Source organism: Gracilinanus agilis, chromosome 1 (assembly GCF_016433145.1).
Source record: "Gracilinanus agilis isolate LMUSP501 chromosome 1, AgileGrace, whole genome shotgun sequence".
NCBI lineage: Eukaryota > Metazoa > Chordata > Mammalia > Didelphimorphia > Didelphidae > Gracilinanus > Gracilinanus agilis.
The window spans coordinates 709,976,932-709,996,515 of NC_058130.1; the positions used below are offsets into that span (position 1 = coordinate 709,976,932).

The 19,584-nt window shown below is 38.2% G+C and overlaps 1 protein-coding gene across 2 annotated transcripts in view; it reads right to left on the minus strand.

Moving 5' to 3' along the window:
- Positions 1-12,076: 12,076 nt before the first annotated feature.
- The window catches only part of ACP5 (acid phosphatase 5, tartrate resistant), a 17,482-nt gene continuing 9,974 nt past the window's right edge, over positions 12,077-19,584 (minus strand). For both annotated transcript variants that reach the window (XM_044658420.1, XM_044658419.1), the window contains exons 4-5: positions 13,502-13,847; positions 12,077-12,850 (exon numbers count right to left, since the gene is read on the minus strand). In XM_044658420.1, the coding sequence (XP_044514355.1) occupies positions 12,608-12,850; positions 13,502-13,847 (589 nt within the window). In that variant the 3' untranslated portion in view covers positions 12,077-12,607. The remainder of the gene's footprint in view (positions 12,851-13,501; positions 13,848-19,584) is intronic.

A 19,584-nucleotide genomic window follows, 5' to 3' on the forward strand; every position in this document is an offset into this window, starting at 1 on the left:
ATTATTCACTTAAGTGAAACTGTTGATTGTTTCTATGATTTGTTCTTTGACCGGCTCATTCTTTAGGACGGTGATAGCAAACCTATGACACATGTGCCAGCACTGACACTCATAGCCATTTTCGATGACATGCTGCCGCATACAGAGAAGTATGAGGCCACATGCTGAGGATGAAACATTTGCTGTAGTGTAGATACTCTGTGCACTATAGATGACAATTCTACCTATATTAATTTACCTATTTTGGTTTATTAAATATAGTTATATATTACAATTATACATTTTTGTTATTTAAACTATAAATATTGTGAAATTATGTTTTTTTTCTTGAAGTGACACACCACCCAAATTATGCTGTTTTTTTGGTGAATTTTGACAAACCAAGCTCAAAAGGTTGCCCATCACTGCTTTAGGATAAGGGTTTTTTTCTGCAGTCCTTTGTTGAGTGTAATTTTTATTATAGCATTATGGTCTGAAAAGGATGCATTTAACATTTCTGCTTTTCTGAATTTGGTTGTGAGGTTTTTATATCCTATTATATAATGTGAAAGAGAATTCTTTATTGTCTGTCCTGAGTTAACAATAACTTAAGAACCCCTGCTTAGTACCTCACTAGATTGTAAAGACAGGATTAACTCTCCTTTGTCTACTTTTGAATTATATTAAGGAAAGATTAAACACCCTACTTAATACTAGGTGAGAAGCTAGCAAGGTACTTAGAGAATTCACACCCTTAGAAATTCAATCAGCTCGGAATCTGGGACTCTTTTTGATGAGAACTTAACCTTCAGAAGGTAAGAAGTTGATCCTACAGACACTGCCCCCTGGGCAGTGCTAGACAATTTGGAAACTATGATTGGCCCCTGTGAAGAGGGGAGGAGACAATAAGTCACCATATAAAGCAACCCCAAACTTCTTGAGAGCAGATTGTCTTTGAGAAGATAGTCTGAAGAGATTCTCTTCTGAAGATAGTATTAGATAGTCTTCAAGGGAGCTTTGCTGGAGGCTGTGGATCATGGGCTTGGAGCTAGACTTCTTCTTGGACTCTGACTCTTGGACTGCTTTGTTGGGTGAGTGAAAGACTGACCCCTTTCCTAGCTTCTGGAGAGACTAGCTTCAATCTTGGAGAAGGCCACGTGGTTACTCACTACTAGCCTTCCTGGTTGAGAGCTAATTAATCTCTGGCTGGATTAAGCAGAACCAGAGCAAAACATTTAGATTGATGGGATAGATAACTTCTCTATCCCCCTCACATTTCTCTTCTTTATTGTTTCCTCTCTATTTGTAAATATTTGTAAATAAATTTCTGACTCAAGATATAATAAATACTGGTGATCACATAATTTCATATAACCATCAGTTTTAACATTTATAATAATCAATTTTTGTGAAGGTGTCAGTACTGCTGAGAAAAAGGTTTATTCTTTTCTATTCCCATTCAGTTTTCTCCAGAGGTCTAGCAAATCTAACTTTTCTAAAATTACTTTTGATTAAAGAACTGCAAATTAAAGCAACCCTGAAGTGCCACCTCATGCCTATCAGATTGGCTAATAATACAGAAAGGGAAAATAATAAATGATGGAGGGGATGTGGCAAAATTAGAACACTAATGCATTGCTGGTGGAGTTGTGAATGGATCCAACTATTCTGGGGAGCAATTTGGAACTATGCCTAAAAAGCATTAAAACTGTACATACCACTACCACCACTAGGTCTGCATCCCAAAGACATTAGAAAAGGGGGAAAGAACCTTTTTGTGCAAAATATTTGTAGCAGCTCTATTTGTGGTGTCAAAGAATTAAAAACTGAAGGGATGTCCATCAATTGGCGAATGGCTAAATAAGCTGTAGTGTATGATTGAAATGGAATACCATAGAGCTATAAGAAATGATGTGAAGGATGATTTAAAGACCTATATGACCTGATGCAAAGTGAAGTGAACATAACCAGGAGAACACTGTACACAGTACTGGTAATATTATATGATGAACATTTATGAGTGATTTAGCTATACCTAGCAATACAGTGATCCAAGAAAATCCTCAAGGATTCATGATGAAAAATGCCATTTGCCTCCAGAGAAAGAACTGATGGAGTCTGAATGCAGACTGAGACTTACTACATTTCACTTTATTTCTTTACTTTTCTTTCATTTGTTCAATTTCTCTTTCACAAAATATGGAAAGATATTTTATACTGTTACATATATAAAATCTGTATCAGATTACTTGCTATCTCAGGGAGGGAGGAAGGCATGAAGAAGGAAGGGTGAGAATTTGGCTCAAACTTTTAAAAAATTAAGGCTAAAATTGTTTTTCATGTAATTGAAGAAAAAATAAAATATTAGTTAATATGAAATTATTTTCACCTCCTTAATTTTTTTCTTGTTTATTTTTTGGTTTAATTTTTCTAATTTTGAAAGGGATAAGTTAATATTCCCTACTAATATAATTTTATTGTCTATTTCCTTTTGTAACTCGTGTAACTTCACCTATAGGATTTTGGATGCTATGTTATTAGGTGCATATATGTTTAATATTGATATTACTAAATTGTCTAACCTACCTTTTATTAAAATGTAATTTCCTTCCTTATCTCTTTTAGCTAAATCATTTTTCATCTTTGTTTCATCTGAGATCATAATTGTTACTCCTATTTTTTTAACTTTAGCTGAAACCTAATAGATTCTGCTCCAGCTTTTTACCTTTATTATCTTCTTCTGTTTTATAGGTAAATTAATTTCATTCATATTAACAGTTATGATTGCTAACTGTATTTCCCTCCATCTTATTTTATGCTTATCCTCTTTTCTTCCCCTTCTTCTTTAAGTTTGTTTTGCTTCTAATGCCTACCTCTTACACTTTCCATTTGCCTTAATCTCTTTCCTTCCCAATTGCTTATTTGGTAAGATGTATTTCTATATCCAAAAAAGTGTATATGTATATTTTTTTCTTCTTTTAATCAGTTCAGGTGTCATCTTCTCCCTCCAACTGTCTTCCTCCTTGTTGAAACAACTCCTTTTTTGCATATCCCATTTATGTGAGATAATTTTCACCATTTTTCCTTTCCCCTCCTCTTTTAGCCAGTGCATTTCTCTTGCCTACCCATTCCATTCATCTTTTGAGACCATCTAAACACAATATAATCAGACTCAGGCCCCCTGGCTAATTAGACTCCTTTTATGACCTCTGATGATGATAAAGTCCTGAGAGGCTACAGGTTATCATCATCTTTTATAAGAATACAAACAATTAAACCAAAAGGTGTTTATCTTAACTAAACTTGTTTAGTCTCTTATGATTTCTCATTCATATTTACCTATTTATATCTTGGTTTTCGTGTTTTTATGCCACATTTTCTATTCATCTCTAGTTTTTTCCATCAGGAAAGCTTGGAAGTCCTATTTCATTAAAGGCCTATTTTTTCCTCTGTAGGATTGTATTCAAAGGCCAGCGCCAAGATGGCAGCTTAGTAGCAGAGAAAGCTGAAAACAATCTGACAGTCCTTCCAAACCAATCTTTAAAAAGCACTTCAAAACGACAGGAATCAAAAACCAACAGCAAGATGGAATGAGGAGGCTCTCCTGCTGAACACAACTGGATAAATAGACAGAGAGAGAGAGAGAGAGAGAGAGAGAGAGAGAGAGAGAGAGAGAGAGAGAGAGAGAGAGAGAGAGAGAGAGAGTGAGTTGATTTTCACAGGATAAGGGGGAAACAAAAAGCAAAACTGCACACAAAGGAGTACTGGCCAACCACCCTCTCACCTAATTAATGTGCCATGTTTCAAGCCCAGATGTAGGCCAACTTCAGGATCCCAGGACCAACAACAGAGCACCCCACACCCACATATCTTTCTTCACTAGCTCTTGCCTCTTTTCTTATTCTATCCTCTACTGGCTTCATTTTTTGTTGTTTTGTTTTTTCACGTTGTGAGGGAAAACATTTGATGAGCAAAAAAGTTTATATTTGCTTAAAACACATTGTTGGAAAATGGTTTTCATTGCACTGGCAAAAAGCTAAATTAGCACACTGAAATATAAGAAATGATCATTGAGATCTAAGACATTTCTGAGGGACCTATGAGAAAGAACACTATGTATATCCAGAGAAAGAACTGTGGAAGCAGAAACACAGAAGAAAAACAACTGCTTGATCACCCTAGTACAAATATCAATAATATGCAAATAGGTCTTGATCAATGGCACATGTAAAACCCAGTGGAATTTTGCATTGGCTATAGGAGAGGAGTGGGAGGAGGGAAGGGAAAGAACATGAATCATGTAACCATGGAAAAGTGTTCTTAATCAATTAAAAATTAATTCATTAATTTTAAAAATGATAATTGGCCAGAACATGACCTTTGCTGTCCCCTATTTACAAAACTTGAAATCATAAAATAATTCTATGACATCTACAAATTCTCACTTAACTTAAAAAACTAGTTTTTCAAAATTCTTCCCTTATTTTTTTCACTTCTTTGACAATTCTATCTTCTTAGTAGGCTGCCAGGCATCATTGCCTTAAAATGCTGTTTTCTTTTTCTTTACAAAATGAGCACCTGCATTTCTCCTTGATTCCTTTTAGTCATTAATGTTCTTCTTTAGGTTTCAGTTTGATATTGCTCTGTGTGGAACTTCTGGTTAGCATTTTAGTCTCCTTGAGAGTGCATTTTCTTCTAGAATCAAAAGTTCTTCTTTCCTGTGAATTAGCATCATCTTGGTTATTACTTATTTTGTTGGACCAATTGTTTTTCTTTCTTCTATTTTTTTTTAAACCCTTACCTTCCGTCTTAGAATCAATACTATGTGTTGGTTCCAAGGCAGAATAGTGGTAAGGGCTACACAATGGGAATTAAGTGACTTGCCTGGGGTAACAGCTAGGAAGTTTCTAGGTCAGATTTAAGCCTAGGACCTCCCTTCTCTGTCTGGCTCTCAATTCACTGAGGCACCCAGATGCTCCTGGACCAAATTTCATTGCCTGATAAAGTATTATTTTTTTTGGGTCTGGTTTGTGCTACTTTTTAATGGTTTGCTTCCTTTTCTAAGCAAAGTAGACTCAGACTGAATTTCTTTTGCTGATGGAAAAATAACTTTGAAAGTCTTTTCTTGTACTTGGGCCTGTTTTAGAAAGTGATTTTCTGACACGTTGTAGGTTTGTACATTAGCTGGTTCTTTAATGCTGGCTGTACTTGATTTTCCCCTTTTATTTGTTAAAAAAGGTAAAATTAATGTTTCCCATTTTTTGCTTTTCCTGTTGGTGCTTCTCCTGCTGTGGTAATCTTTGCAGCATTAGTGAACAGGTCCCTTTTGCTAAGATCAGGAGATTTTTGCAGATCTGTGTCACTTCTTTTTTTAAGCCTGATTCTTAAAGATGTTTGACCTATGCCTCTGTTTGGAAAAAAATTGAGCAATATTTTCTCTTTTGTCCTTCCCCATCTCAGGTTTCAGTTCTATATCATTTTTGTTCATAGATCTGGGCCTTTTAGGGATCAGGCCTTTCTTCATTTGGTTTAAAAAAATCATTTTAGCTCCTTCTTTAGGTCTTGCTTTAATTCTTCTGGGAATTCTTGTTGGACTTGTATCCAACCTGCATTTATCTTTGAAGCTTTGCTTATAGTTTTTGGGAGTCATTTTCTTCTTTTGAGTTTGTGCCTTGAGCCTCCTTTTTGCCGTAATAATCTGTCATATTTTTGTTGTTGTTTGTTCATTTTCTGGGCCTACTTCTTGACTGAGGACTTTATGTTAGTGCCAGGCTCTGCACACTTCTAGGGGTGGGAGATTGAGGAGTGAGGGTTGGGAATATGTGGATTGAGCTTTTGCTCTCTTACATTTTTCTGCTGCTTTCACAGCTCTGACTAAGGGCCTTTCAGTGTTCTCAGAATTGTGTGATCTGGGATGAAGGCTCTTTACTGCTCTCCTGGTTGGAGTTCTACAAGTTTTGGCCCCAAGTCTGGATCTGTCAGTTTGTTTCTGGTTGTAAGTTTCAGCAAATTGCTTCCTGATCCACACATTATTTGCTCACTGGGAAGCTTTACAAGTTCCAGTTGACTGAACTTCAGGTTCCCCTTTGGGTTAGGGTATAATATGGTGCTCCTGGGATAAGAGACACACAACTGCCATTGATTTCTTTGAACTTGTTTGGTGCTCTGTATACATCTGGGCTTGATGCTCAAGACTGCTCTGCTCTTCTCCTCAAATTTCTGAACCAGCATTGTGTGGTGGGTGACAGACCTGTTAGATGGCATCTATTCCTGGACTCAGAATTTGCTTAGGGATCCTGTGGAATCTCTTTCTGGTACTTTGTCTCAGTTCCCAGGCACGGGAATGCTCCTACCAGTCTCCATCCCCAGCTGGACTGGAAAAATGACTTACTGTGCCTTCTCAGTTTTCCCAATCAGAACTGATTCTGGTGCATTTTCTAGCTCTTTGTTGAGGAGGCATGGAGTGAAAGCTAAATTCTAAAGCAGCCAATCATTCTGCCATAATGAATCTGCCAGCTTGTGCGTGCGTGCGTGCATGCGTGCGTGTGAAATATGAGGCAAGTTTTATAGCTGAAAAGGCAAGAGGAAGAGGGTTCTGTGGGAGTCTTGAGGAAAGGAGTTTTGAAGGCTGCTATGGTAAGTGGGATAGAGAATCAATTAAGAAGGACTAGGGTTGTTTGGCAGCTAGGTAGAATAGTACTTAGAGTGCTGGACCTGGGTTCAGAAAGACCTGAGTTCAGACCTTGCCTCAAAACACTAGTTTTGTGATCCTGGGAAAATTATTTAATCTTTATTTACCTCTGTTTCTTCATCTGTTAAATGGGGATAATAATGGTATCTGTCTTCTATGATTATTGCAATACTAAAATGAGATAATATTTGTAAAGCACTTTGCTAAAAATTATTATTGTCATCGCAGTGAAGGCTTAGTTGAGATTAAATAGCAAATATTTGTAGTGATCCTAGTCAGTATAGTTTCATGATTATTTTTAGCTTTCTTCAGCAAAACAAAATGAATTAGAGTAAAAGGAGGCAGATATAATCAGGACCTCACATTGTTTAAATTCAATAACATTAAGTGCATATTACATGCTAGGTCTAGATTAATAAAGAAAAGACAAAAGGTCTTGCTTTCTAGAATCTTACATTCTATTATAGATTCTGAGAAACCTGGGAGGACCTCTAAGAACTGTTGAAGAATGAAGTGAACAGAACTAGGAAAACATTTTACACAAGGGAAGACAACTTTGAAAGACTTCATAATTTTGATCAATGCAATCAATGACCAATCATGATGTTAGAAAAATGCTAACGAAGCAATGTTCCCATCCTTTAGGAAAGGAGTAATGTACCAGAGGAATAAAAAGAAGCAGATACTTTCATATAAAGCTGATATATTGATTTGTTTTGTTTGACTCAACTTATTGGCTAAGCTGGAGCATTTAAAAATATATATATCTATGTATATATGGGGTGTATGGGTTATTCAAGAAGGGCTAGCACCACTGGTGTGAGGATTTGCTGCACCCTTTTCAGATTGTTTCATCCATCTTTAGTGTCTACTTTTCACCCTGTTCTTACTTGTGACTCCAAGAAGCTAGAGCATGCATAGTAGCCATATCCTAGTAAAACTGTTTCAATAGGTGGGTTAAACTAGGTTGATGGTAACAGATAGGCCTCAAACCTGTCAGTGAATTGGAGGATGTTTATCCCAAGCATGGGAAAGCTTCCCTAGGTGTAATGAGCAGAAGAACAGTTTGTTCCAATGATCATGAAGGTGGCTGAAGCAAATGTGGTGGGACTTCTAGAACTTGGTTAGATATCCAAGATGCCAAGGTCCACTGCATCCTGGGCCATCACCAGTTGTCTTGACTTTTGTCTTGTCACTGGAGTTGAATGAAGAAGAGAGAAGAGGATTATGACTTCATGCAACTCTACCTCACTTAAATCCAATTCATGCATGAGTCAAGTCATCATCCTGTGATATCATATTGGTCCTCTTCAAAACAAAGGATGAACAACAAATACACACACACATATTATGTATAAAATGTAATATGGTAGCACCAATATTTCTTTCTGGCTCTAAGTTCTAGTTGTTATTATTTCCAGTTCTTTGATGTAACAAGCATTTGCAATAAACATTTTCCATCTTTGGGTAGAAGCTTAGTAGTGGTATCCCTGGGTTAAGTCTATGCACAATTTAGTCATTTTAGGAACAATTATAGAATGCTTTCCAGAATGTTTAGACCAATTCACAGCTCCTCGATCAATTTCTCAGTATTCCTACTTTCCCTGTAACTCCTCTAATAAGTTTCCATTTTTATCATCTTTACCAACCTAATAGGTATGAGACAGAACCCAAGTGTTTTATAAATTTTATAAATTTGAATTTCTCTAATTTGTACATTTAAAAATATAGTTGTTGTATACAGTAAACAATTATGAATAATTTAGCTATTCTCAGCAATACAATGATCCAAAACAATCCCAAAGGACTCATGATAAAAAAAAATGCCACCTGGGCAAAGAATTGGAAACTAAAGGGATGTCTCTCAATTGGGAAATGGCTAAACAAATTGTGGTATATGATGGTGATGGAATACTGTTGTGCTATAAGGAATGATGAACAGGATGATTTCAGAAAGAGCTGGAAAGACCTATATGAACTGATACAGAGTGAAATAAGCAGATCCAGGAGAACATTACACACAGTAACTGCAATATTGTGAAACAATCAAATGTGATAGACTTTGCTACTAACAGCAATACAACGATCCAGGACAAATTTCAAGGGACTTATGAAAAAGAATGCTTTCCATCTCCAGAGAAAGAACTGTTGGAATAGGAAAGCAGATTAAAAAAAAAAAAGATAAATGATTTCTCACTTGTTTATTTGGATATGTGTTTTGGGGTTATGGTTTTATAAGATTATTCCCTTATAAAAATGAATAATATGGAAATGTTTTGTGTGATAATTCATATATAACTCAGATTGCATTGCTTGTCAGCTCCAGGAGGAGAGAGGGAAGAAGGGAAGGATACAGTATGGATCATATAACTTCTGAAAACTTATGTGGAAATTTATTAAAATAAAAAAATCTTGGGGGCAGCTGGGTAGCTCAGTGGATTGAGAGCCAGGCCTAGAGATGGGAGGTCCTAGGTTCAAATTTGGCCTCAGACACTTCCCCAGCTATGTGACCCTGGTCAAGTCACTTGACCCCCACTGCCTACCCTTGCCACTCTTCTGCCTTGGAGCCAATACACAATATTGGCTCCAAGACAGAAGGTAAGGGTTTTTTAAAAAAAAATCTTCACTTGAAAAAAATTTTAAAAGGGGAGAGGAAGGGCCTACTTGTACAAGAATACTTATAGCTGCTTTTTTGTAGTGACCAATTAGAAATTAAGGGGATACCCATCAAATGGGGAATGGCTGATCAAGTTGTAGAGTTTAACGGAATAAGATTGTGCTGTAAGAAATGATGAACAGGATGATTTCAGAGTTAGAAAGACCTCCATGAACTGATGCAGAGTGAAATAAACAGAACCAGGAGAACATTGTACAAAGTAATAGCAATATTGTATGATAACCACTTGTGAAAGACTTAACTGCTCTCAGCAATGCAACAATCCAGGACAATTCTAAAAGACTTAGGACAAAGAATGCTATCTACCTCCAGAGAAAGAACTGTTGGAGGTGGAATACAGATCAAAACATACTATTTTTCACTTTAGTTTATTTGTTTTTATTTTGGGGTTTTGATTTTATATGATTATTTTGTTACCACGATGGCTAATAGGAAAATATGTTTTGCATTATAATATGTGTTTTTTACCCAGATCAAGTTGATTACCATCTTCAAGAGGGAGGAAGGAAGGGAGAAAGGGAGACAATTTGGATATTATGACTTCAGAAAATGTAGGCCTTCCACAAAAGGACAAATATGGAAAAATGTTTTCCATGATTGCACATGTAAAGTCATAAAAACTATGTGAGATTGCTTACCGTATCAACTATGTGGGGGGAGTTGAAGGAGAGAGGGAGTAAATTTGAGATTCAATATTCTTTTTAAAATGTTGGAAATTTTTTACATGTAATTGGGGAAAAATGAAATTAAAAAGAATAGTTCTTGATAGCTTGGATATATGTTTAGAACCTACTGGGAAATGAGTCTTGTTCTTATATATTTGAATTAGTACCATATGTATCCTGGATATAAAAAACTATCAGATAAATTTGCTGCAAAGACTTTTTTTTCCACTTAACTCTTTGCTTTGTGTAAAAACTTATGATTATCTCTATCCTTTATTTGTTCAAAAATCTTCATCAGTTGTTGTATCTCCATGTAATCTCCTCTAGTTTCATTGATCTTTCACATGTAGGTCATATTTCCATTTAAATATTGATCTAAGTCTAGTTTCTCTGAAATTACTTTTCAGTTTTCCCATTTGGTTTTTGTCAAATAGTGAGTTTTGACCCAGATAGTAGGCCCTAGGTGGCTCAGTGAAGAATGCTGTGTGGGCCTAGGATCAGGAAGAACTGAGGTCTAATCTTGCTCCAGCTACTCACTAGCTATGAGACCCTGAGCAAGTTACTTAATTTTTCTCAGGCTGTTTCTTCATCTATAAAATGGAGATAATAATTGTGCTTACTTCAGAACTGTTATGAGGAGATATTTGTAAGGATATTTGTAAAGTACTTTGCAAACCTTGAAGTGTCATGCAAATGACAGTTATTATTAGTGAATGGTATATATTTAGTTGCTTCATTTATTTTTCAATGTATTTTTTTTATTCATTTAGTTGCTATACTAAAATAGCACCTAGGGGACAGCTGGGTAGCTCAGTGGATTGAGAGTCAGGCCTAGAGATTGGAGGTCCTGGGTTCAAATCTGGCTTCAGACACTTCCCAGCTGTGTGACCCTGGGCAAGTCACTTAACCCCCATTGCCCACCCTTACCACTCCACCTAGGAGCCATGTGTAAATCGAATTAGCTCACCCCCATTCATAGTTAAAACTCTAGCCACCAGAGATAATGTCATCCCCACCTCCCTTAGTGGGGAGGGGAGATGAGTTACCCACACGTGACAATAAATAGCAAATCAAGAACAAGGGACTGCCCTTTGGGCAGTCCAAAACCATTTTTAAGGCTGCCATTTGTCCACTTGAATTAGAGGTGGACCCCCAGGAAGTGACGAGAGACACTATCTCTTCAAGTATGATGGTAACTTCCTTTTGAGGAGTTTGGGCTTTGAACTTGGTGCAGACGGATCTTGGCTGAGACCTCAGACTGCTTCCCTTCTGAATTGTCACGTGGGTAAGTTAGGCTGACTTCCTTGGCCTACCTTAGCGTTTTCCTGAGTCTCTACCTCAAGCAGGTTTCTTTGCCTCTTTAATTGCTAAGGCCTTGTGGCTAGTAGCCTAATTTAATTACTCTTTTAATTTTCACTTGGTCTGGACCTCTGCTGGTCCGGACCAGAGTTTCTCTCTCTCTTTCTTCTTACCTTCAACCTTCCTAAATGTAAATAAATTACCATAAAACCCATCCTGACTTGGGTCTGTTTTAATTATGGAATCAATCTGGATCTGATTGATTCCTGGCGACCACACCTTAAATAGCTATTTAATATCTAATTTTCCCTATTACAGCCAATACACAGAAGTTAAGGGTTTAAAAAATAAAATAAAATAGCTTCTACCCTTTAGTAACTAAAGTGGCAGTTATTCATATGTTTTGTCATTAACTTGTGTTTCATAAAAGGCAACTGGCATGGAGTCACTCAGACTTTCTTTAGTTCAGAAGTGACTCAGGTTTCTCAAACTGAAAGGAGACAGAGAAACAGGCAAAGAACTTTCCCTTTTGCTGAAAGGTGGGATTCTGGTGATGTTGAGTCTGGTCTAGCTAGAAGTAGAAGAGAGCACAAGGATGAAGTTGTGTGAAATATGGAGGGCAGGAGTAGCAAGCCCACCAGCCCACCAGCCCCAGGGATTAGCAACCTGCCCCAAGGAAGAGCATGGAACCAGACCTGCCTCTGACCCATCTATTAGCCCCAAGATAAAATTTAAAAGCAGGAAAAAGAGACATTCATTGACACATTTAGCCTCTGTAACAATTATTTTATTGAAATGCAGCAACAGAAAATATCCTTCTTTGGAAAGAAAGTTCTCTTCTTTGTCCCAATTTTCTCCTTAAGATCAGGATTGGGAGTGATAAAAATCACATAGGAGTGGAAAACTACTCTTTAGAAATGCTTGTTCCTCATCCACACTGGCATATTCACATCAGCTGGTGTTGAGTGCTAGTCTCACATTTTTAGGTTCTTTGTAAACCTGTGCCTACACCCTAATCAAGTGGGACTCTACTTTTCTAAGTAAGGGGCAATTCTCACCTACCTGCCAACACATCCTTTTGGAGGAGCAGGGTTTGAGAGTCAGCCTCTTGCATTTTCCTAGCCCCAAGGAAGATGACCTATTAGTGCTAGATTCCCAGAGACTCCCTAGGAGTTTATCTAGGGAAGTGGAAGGGAAGAAGTTAAAAGATAATAGGGAGTGCTATGATGAGCTCCCACTATCTCCAAGAAGTTCCAAATATGAGAGAAGGTGCTGGTCAATGAAAACCATTAGGACTTAAGATACAGTTCGACGAGGCAGACTTGTTTTATAGAGAGATTTGCCTGTGGCCTCAATATAAGTGACACTCATGTCCTTGGGAGTGATTTCCACATAGGCAAAGCCACCCAGGGACTCTCGGGCCCCATAGTAGAAACGCAGGTAACCATCAGGGACTTTACGTTGGTGTTTCTTGGAGGGGTCCATGAAATTTCCTGCTCCGCTCAAAACATAACCCACACCGTCCTTGTCCTTGAGGTACTGGAGAAGAGGACATGTGTTAGTATAACAGCCAGACAAACAAGCTTCCATCCCCAAATCCCAAACCTTTTGTTTCTGCAACTTTGATAGTGGCTAGGCTAGATACCTACTCTTATAAAAAAAGCAGGATAGCTCATAATCTCAGAAGCCTTGCTGTTGGTGGTTGGCAAAGAGCAAAGATATATTTCCATTCCCAATTAGGGTTTAGGCTGACACAAATCACTGTCCATTCATTCCCCAAATACACAGAAACTGACCTGTTGGGAGACCTAGAAACATGAGGCTAGGTGAGTGGTTGGTAGCCTAAAAATTCAAATTTGTTTCAAGTTAGCCACAAAGGCCCATTTGCAAGTGATTCTTGGTTACAAAATGCATTAGTCATTACTTCATTTGAGCCTAACTGCTTTGTGAGAAAGGGGATGTGTGTTATTTTATCTCCTTTTTACTAGTGAAGAGATTGGCTTAAAGAGGTAAATTTACATAAGGGATAAAGTGACTCTTATAGCCACATAGACAGAAAATGGTAGAATGATAATCTGAGGCTAGTTTTCTGATTCCAAGCCCAGCATTCTTGATAGAAAGGAATGGCTGAGTGAGTTCCCTGGGATTCCTTCTCCCTCTCAGCTTCACATCCTTCTCCCTGCCCCTCACCTGTAAGTTGTGGTCATGGCCACATAGGTAAGCCGTGACCTTGTGCTTGACCAGTAGAGGCTGTAAGTGCCTTACAAGGCAATGGGTAGGTCCATGCTCTGCTATTGACCACACAGGGTAGTGGCCAGCTACCAGTAGGTAGTCCTCTTTGGCATTGGTTAGCTGTTTCTTTAACCAGGACAGTTGACTTCGTGCCAGTTTCAAATCCTTGGGTCTTTCAGGTTGTTGGCTCAGGAAGTCATCGGAATTTCCACACAGTGTCACAGTGTCCAGCATAAAAATAGCCACACTTACATTAGTTTTGGGGATTTTGAATCTGAGGCGGTAATAAAGGCTGGGGAAATTCCTGCAGAGAGGAAGAAATTCTTAGATGAACAGAGTTTACGAATGCATGATGCAATGTAGCATAAGCAATGCAGGGGCCATAGATTGTCCATTCTCCATTGTTCACCCCCTCCCCCATAAACACACACATACACACACATCTCACTCCCCCAAGTGAGTTGAGGACAAAATTTATTATTGGCTGATGTGAGCCTCAAAACAGTCAGTTAGGATTACTCCAAAAGTTTCAAACTTTAGGGGCTTCAGGAGCTGGGAGGTGACTCAGCTGGGAGGTGAATGAGGAGGTGGGAGAGATGGACTTCTTGGTTGAGTTTAACCCTATGGGACACAGTTTTGGACAACAGTGGATAAATAGAAGTTGACTTAGTGGATAATCCAGCTTTCTAATTAATTAAAATAATCTAATTAAAAGGAACCTAGACAAAATCTTTTTCTTTTCATGCAATTGAAATTTTATTTTTATACTGCCTACTGGACTTATTATCACATTAAAATGTTGTTGATTTTTGTGGGTTTATTTTGTAGTTTGCAATTTTTCTTGAAGCTGTGAATATGGGATTTGAATATTAAAGATCATACCATTAAAATATTAAAAAGGAAGTTGATAATACAGCTTTCCCAATTAGGGTAGGAGGTCAATTTTTTTTAAACTCTTATCTTCCATCTTAGAATCAATACTGTGTATTAGTTCTAAGGCAGAAGAGCAGCAAGGGTCTAGGCCAGTGATGGGCAAACTTTTTAAAGAGGGGGCCAAAAGAAAGGAAATGCTCCTCTGTCAGTCTGTTTCTAAGGCAACTCTTTCAAAGTTTCATTGTATTGTATCCTACTCATTGCATTTGTCAGATTAGGAATCTGATTATCCAGTCTCACGGCTGGATAGAACATTTCAGGGGGGCTGCATCTGGCCCTCGGGTCTTAGTTTGCCCATCACTGGTCTAGGCAGTTGGGGTTAAGCAACTTGCCCAGAGTCACACAGCCAGGAAGCGTCTGAGGCCAGATTTGAACCCAGGACTTTCTGTCTCTTTCCTAGCTTGATCCACTGAGTCACCTAGCTGCCTTGGAAATAAATTCTTAACCAAAAAAGGGAGAGAGGTAATTACAAAAGATAAGTTATTTCTATTATATGAAGTTAAAATTTTTTTCATGAACAAATTAATGCAACTAAAAGATAAGCAATTGCCTGGGGAAATTTTTGTCTAAAATATCTTTGATATGGTTTGATATGAAAGATATCTAGACAGTTCATAGAAATACATAAGACAAAAAAAAAACCATTCCCTAATTGATACATGGTCAAAGGATATGAATAAACAGTTCGCAAAAGAAAAATGGGTAAATTATTAACAGCTATATGAAAGACTATTCCAAGTCACTAATGATAGGAGAAGCTTTAGACTAAACTTGTAATTTCATTGCTAGAGGGAATTCTCCCATGAGGTAAAACTCCCTTTAGTAGTGCTCATGCTAAATTTTCCTTGGAGAATTGTCTAGAACACTGAAAAATTGTGTGACTTGCCAAGAGTCATAGCCAATATGTGTCAGAGGTAGGATATGAACCTAGGCCTTCCTATTATGCAACACTGCCATCTCTAAGAAAGCTGTGAACAAAACAACCCTGAGGTTTCTTCTCACACCCAGCAAATTGGCAAAGATGCCCAAAGAAGGGAATATTGTCAATGTTGAAGAGGTTGTAGAAAAACAGACATACTAATGCAGTGTCAGTAGAGTTGGGAACTGGTTTAGCCATTCTGGAAAACATTTTGGAATTATTTAAAGAGTAACTAATATTAATAACCTCAGACCCACAGATTCCCCTACTAAAGAGATCAATGATCATAGACACTGAGAACATTAAAATGTATCCTATATCATTTCCTTATTGATAAGTAATCGATTTTGTCTGGTGACCGCTTAAGTCATAGTTCTTTGTCTTTGAATTTAGTTCAGAATTTAGCTGGTCTGTAATAGGTTAGGTTTGATCAAATCTTGCCTCAGGGAATATTTGTTAACCATGGGAATGGTGTGAAAAAGAAAAAAAGTTGGGCCCAATATCTTTATGCAGCCTTCAAGCTATCCTTCAAGGATGTCTAGTTTGCTATGCAGAAATATAGGTTGTTATCTTGTACCCGAACTCCAAAAATGAGCACTTGTTAGTCCCACGAGAAAGAAGAAGGTAGGGTAGGTGGCACTGCTAGCCCCAATTATCAAACTTCCAGCCAATCATGCTGTTCTTTGTGCCTCAGCTCTGTAACCAATCATTTTGCACTCAATTCCATGTTGTAATCTATCCTATTCTATTCTTTGTTCTAAAATCCCCAAACCCTATGAAAGAGGAACTTTCCTCTTGCTTGAGGATCTTTGGCATAAATGGAGGAAAACCACTGAGTATCTTTTTGTTGACATGCCCTTGCTAATAAGTGTTATCTTGCCTTTGACCTGCCTCAGTTTAGCCTTTTGTTCAAATTCAAATGAAAAACACATACTTATAGCAGCACTTTTTGTGTAATAACTGGAAACAAAGTAGATGTCCATCAGTTGAAGAGTGACTAAACAAATCTCAGCTCTGCCATATATGTCCTGTGTGACCTTGGTTAAGTCTTTTATCTTCTCTAGACTTTGATTTCCTCATCTGTAAAATGAAAGGGTTAGACTAGATGGCCTAAGGTCCCAGCTCTAGATATATGATCCTATTATATAGTGGTACATGAATGTAATAGAATCATATAGTGCTGTTAAGAAAGGATGAAAAGCTTTTGTGAACTAAGGATGCCAAGTGAAATACAGTAAAACATAACTAGGAGTACAATAGACATGGTGACTAAAACAAAATAAATGGAAAGAACTACAACAAAACAACCAACACTGGAGTTCCGGGTTAAGATGGCGGCAGAGTAAGAAGCAGCTCTTAACCTCTCCTGACCGAACACACAAAACTCCTCAAGGGGACATAAAAACAAGTCCAGACGAACGGAGGAACCCCACAGCAGGGCACAGCGTGGAAGGTACGTGGAATCGAGACATTTCCAGGCTATAAAGGGCTCTCACTAAATGGCAGGCTGAGCAACCACCCCACCCCCACCCCCTCCACACACAAAATCTATAGCTCTGAAGCCAGCTAAAAAGAAATAGAGCAAGTTTGGGGCACCCATCGAGTCATTGGCAGCTCTGGGGCCTGTTCCTGAGAGCAGCAAGATTTAGGACCCCAATAAGCCAGAGAACGCAAGCGAAATCTGAGCGCGAGGGCAGAGAGTGGACGCCCAGCGCAGAGCGCACAGGCACTGGCGGAGGCGTGGGTGGAGGCAGACACAGCCAGGAACTAAAGCCTAAGTGGGGAACCAGTGTGGACGGGTATACGACTATGGAAGCAGCGCCCTGAGACTTGTAAAGAAACCTCCTGCAGAGGATCAAGCAAGGGAATCCACCAGAGGGCTTGACCTTGGAAAAATCTAGAACTCAGACCTCAGGAGCCAATAGATCTCAGACAGACACTGAGCGCGAGGATAAACCTGAGAAGCTGCTGGGGTAATGATGGCTACTCAGTCTCAGGAAGTTCAGAAGAGAAAGAATAACAACAAAATAAACAACAAAATAACAACAACAAAAAAATAACACTCGACAGCTTTTACACAGAGAAAATCCAGACAACTGAGCAAACAGAGGAGGAGAACAAACAAGCATCCGGACCCTCCTCAAATAAGGAAAACTCCTCACAAGCTATGGAAGAGTTCAAAACTGAGATTTTGAGGAAAATGGAAGAGATCTGGCAAGAAAATAACTGTTTAAAAGGTAAAATCTTGCAATTGAACACCAGAAATGACCAGATTGAAAAGGAATTCCAGAAGATTATGGCCGAAAACCGAAAGATTATAGCCGAAAATCAATCCCTAAAGGCTAGAATCGAGCAATTGGAAGCTAATGATCTCTCAAGACAACAAGAACAAATAAAACAAAGTCAAAAGACTGAAAAAATAGAAGGAAACATGAAATATCTCAATGAGAGAGTGACAGACCAAGAAAACCGGTCTAAAAGAGACAATTTGAGAATAATTGGTCTTCCAGAAAAAACAGAAATTAATAGAAACCTGGACTCCGTACTAAAAGAAATAATTCAGCAAAATTGCCCTGAAGTCCTACAACAAGAGGGCAATATAGACATCGAAAGGATTCATAGAACACCCACTACATTCGACCCAGAGAAGAAATCGGTTAGAAATATTATTGCCAAATTCAAAAGCTTTCAAGCAAAAGAAAAAATCTTACAAGAAGCCAGAAAGAGACAATTCAAATATCAAAGGAGCACCAATCAGGATCACACAGGATCTGGCAGCCTCCACGCTAAAAGACCGTAAGGCTTGGAATACGATATTCAGAAAGGCAAGAGAGCTGGGCCTGCAACCACGGATCAACTACCCATCAAAATTGACTATATATTTCCAGGGGAAAGTATGGGCATTCAACAAAATTGAAGAATTCCAGGTATTTGCACAGAAAAGACCAGGGCTAAATGGAAAGTTTGATATTGAACCACAAAAATCGAGAGAAACCTGAAAAGGTAAATAAGATACAGAGGGGAAAGAAAGAAAACTTATAATTTTTAAATTTGCCTTTTTAAGGGCCTCAGTGAGATCTAATTATCTGTATTCCTATATAGATAAATGTTATGTATAATTCTCTGTAGTGAACTCTATTCACTATTATAATATTCACTATTACAGTAATCAGAAGAATAATTCACAGGGTGAGGATGGAACACTAAATAATCTAAGATGGCGTGGGGGATGGGAAAGAGGGGGTAAATAGCAGGGAACACCAAGAGAAACTTGAGTGAATAAGAAAATAGAATATTCTATTACACACAAAGAGGGCATGGGAGGGAGAGGGGACAAATACTATTATAAGAAGGAGAGGAAGAGAGCATTAAGAGGTAATAATCAAACCTTACTCTTAGTGTAATCAACCCGGAGAGGGAAGAGTAGCTTTATTATCCATTGGGATAAAAAACTCTATCTAACCCTACTGAGAAAGTCAGAAGGGATAAACCAAGGGGAGCAGGGGAGTGGGAAGGTCAAAAAAGGGAGGGGAGAAGGGGGAGGGAATTCATAAGGCCTTTAAAAACAAAAAGAGGGGGAAAAATAAGGGAGGGGGTAGAAAGGGAAGTTAATCAAGGGAGGGGATAAGGGATAGGGTCTTAATAGCAAACCACTGGTTTTAAAGGAAATAGTTTAAGGAGAAGGGGTAGGAATGGGGGAGGATTTGAAAATGTCAGCAAATGCACAACTGATGATTATAACTCTGAATGTGAATGGGATGAACTCGCTCATAAAACGGAAGCAAATAGCAGAGTGGATTAGAAACCAAAATCCCACCATATGTTGTCTACAAGAAACACATATGAGGCGGGTGGACATACATAAGTTTAAGGTTCAAGGTTTGAGCAAAATCTTTTGGGCGTCAAATCAGAAAAAGAAGGCAGGAGTGGCTATTATGATTTCTGACAAAACCAAAGTAAAAATAGATATGATTAAAAAAGACAGGGAAGGTCATTACATCCTGATTAAAGGCAGTATAAACAATGAGGAAATAACACTGCTCAATATGTATGCACCAAGTGGCATAGCACCCAAATTCATAAAGGAGAAACTGGCAGAGCTCAAGAAGGAAATAGATAGTAAAACCATACTAGTGGGAGATCTAAATATTCCTCTGTCAGATCTAGATAAATCAAACCAAAAAATAAA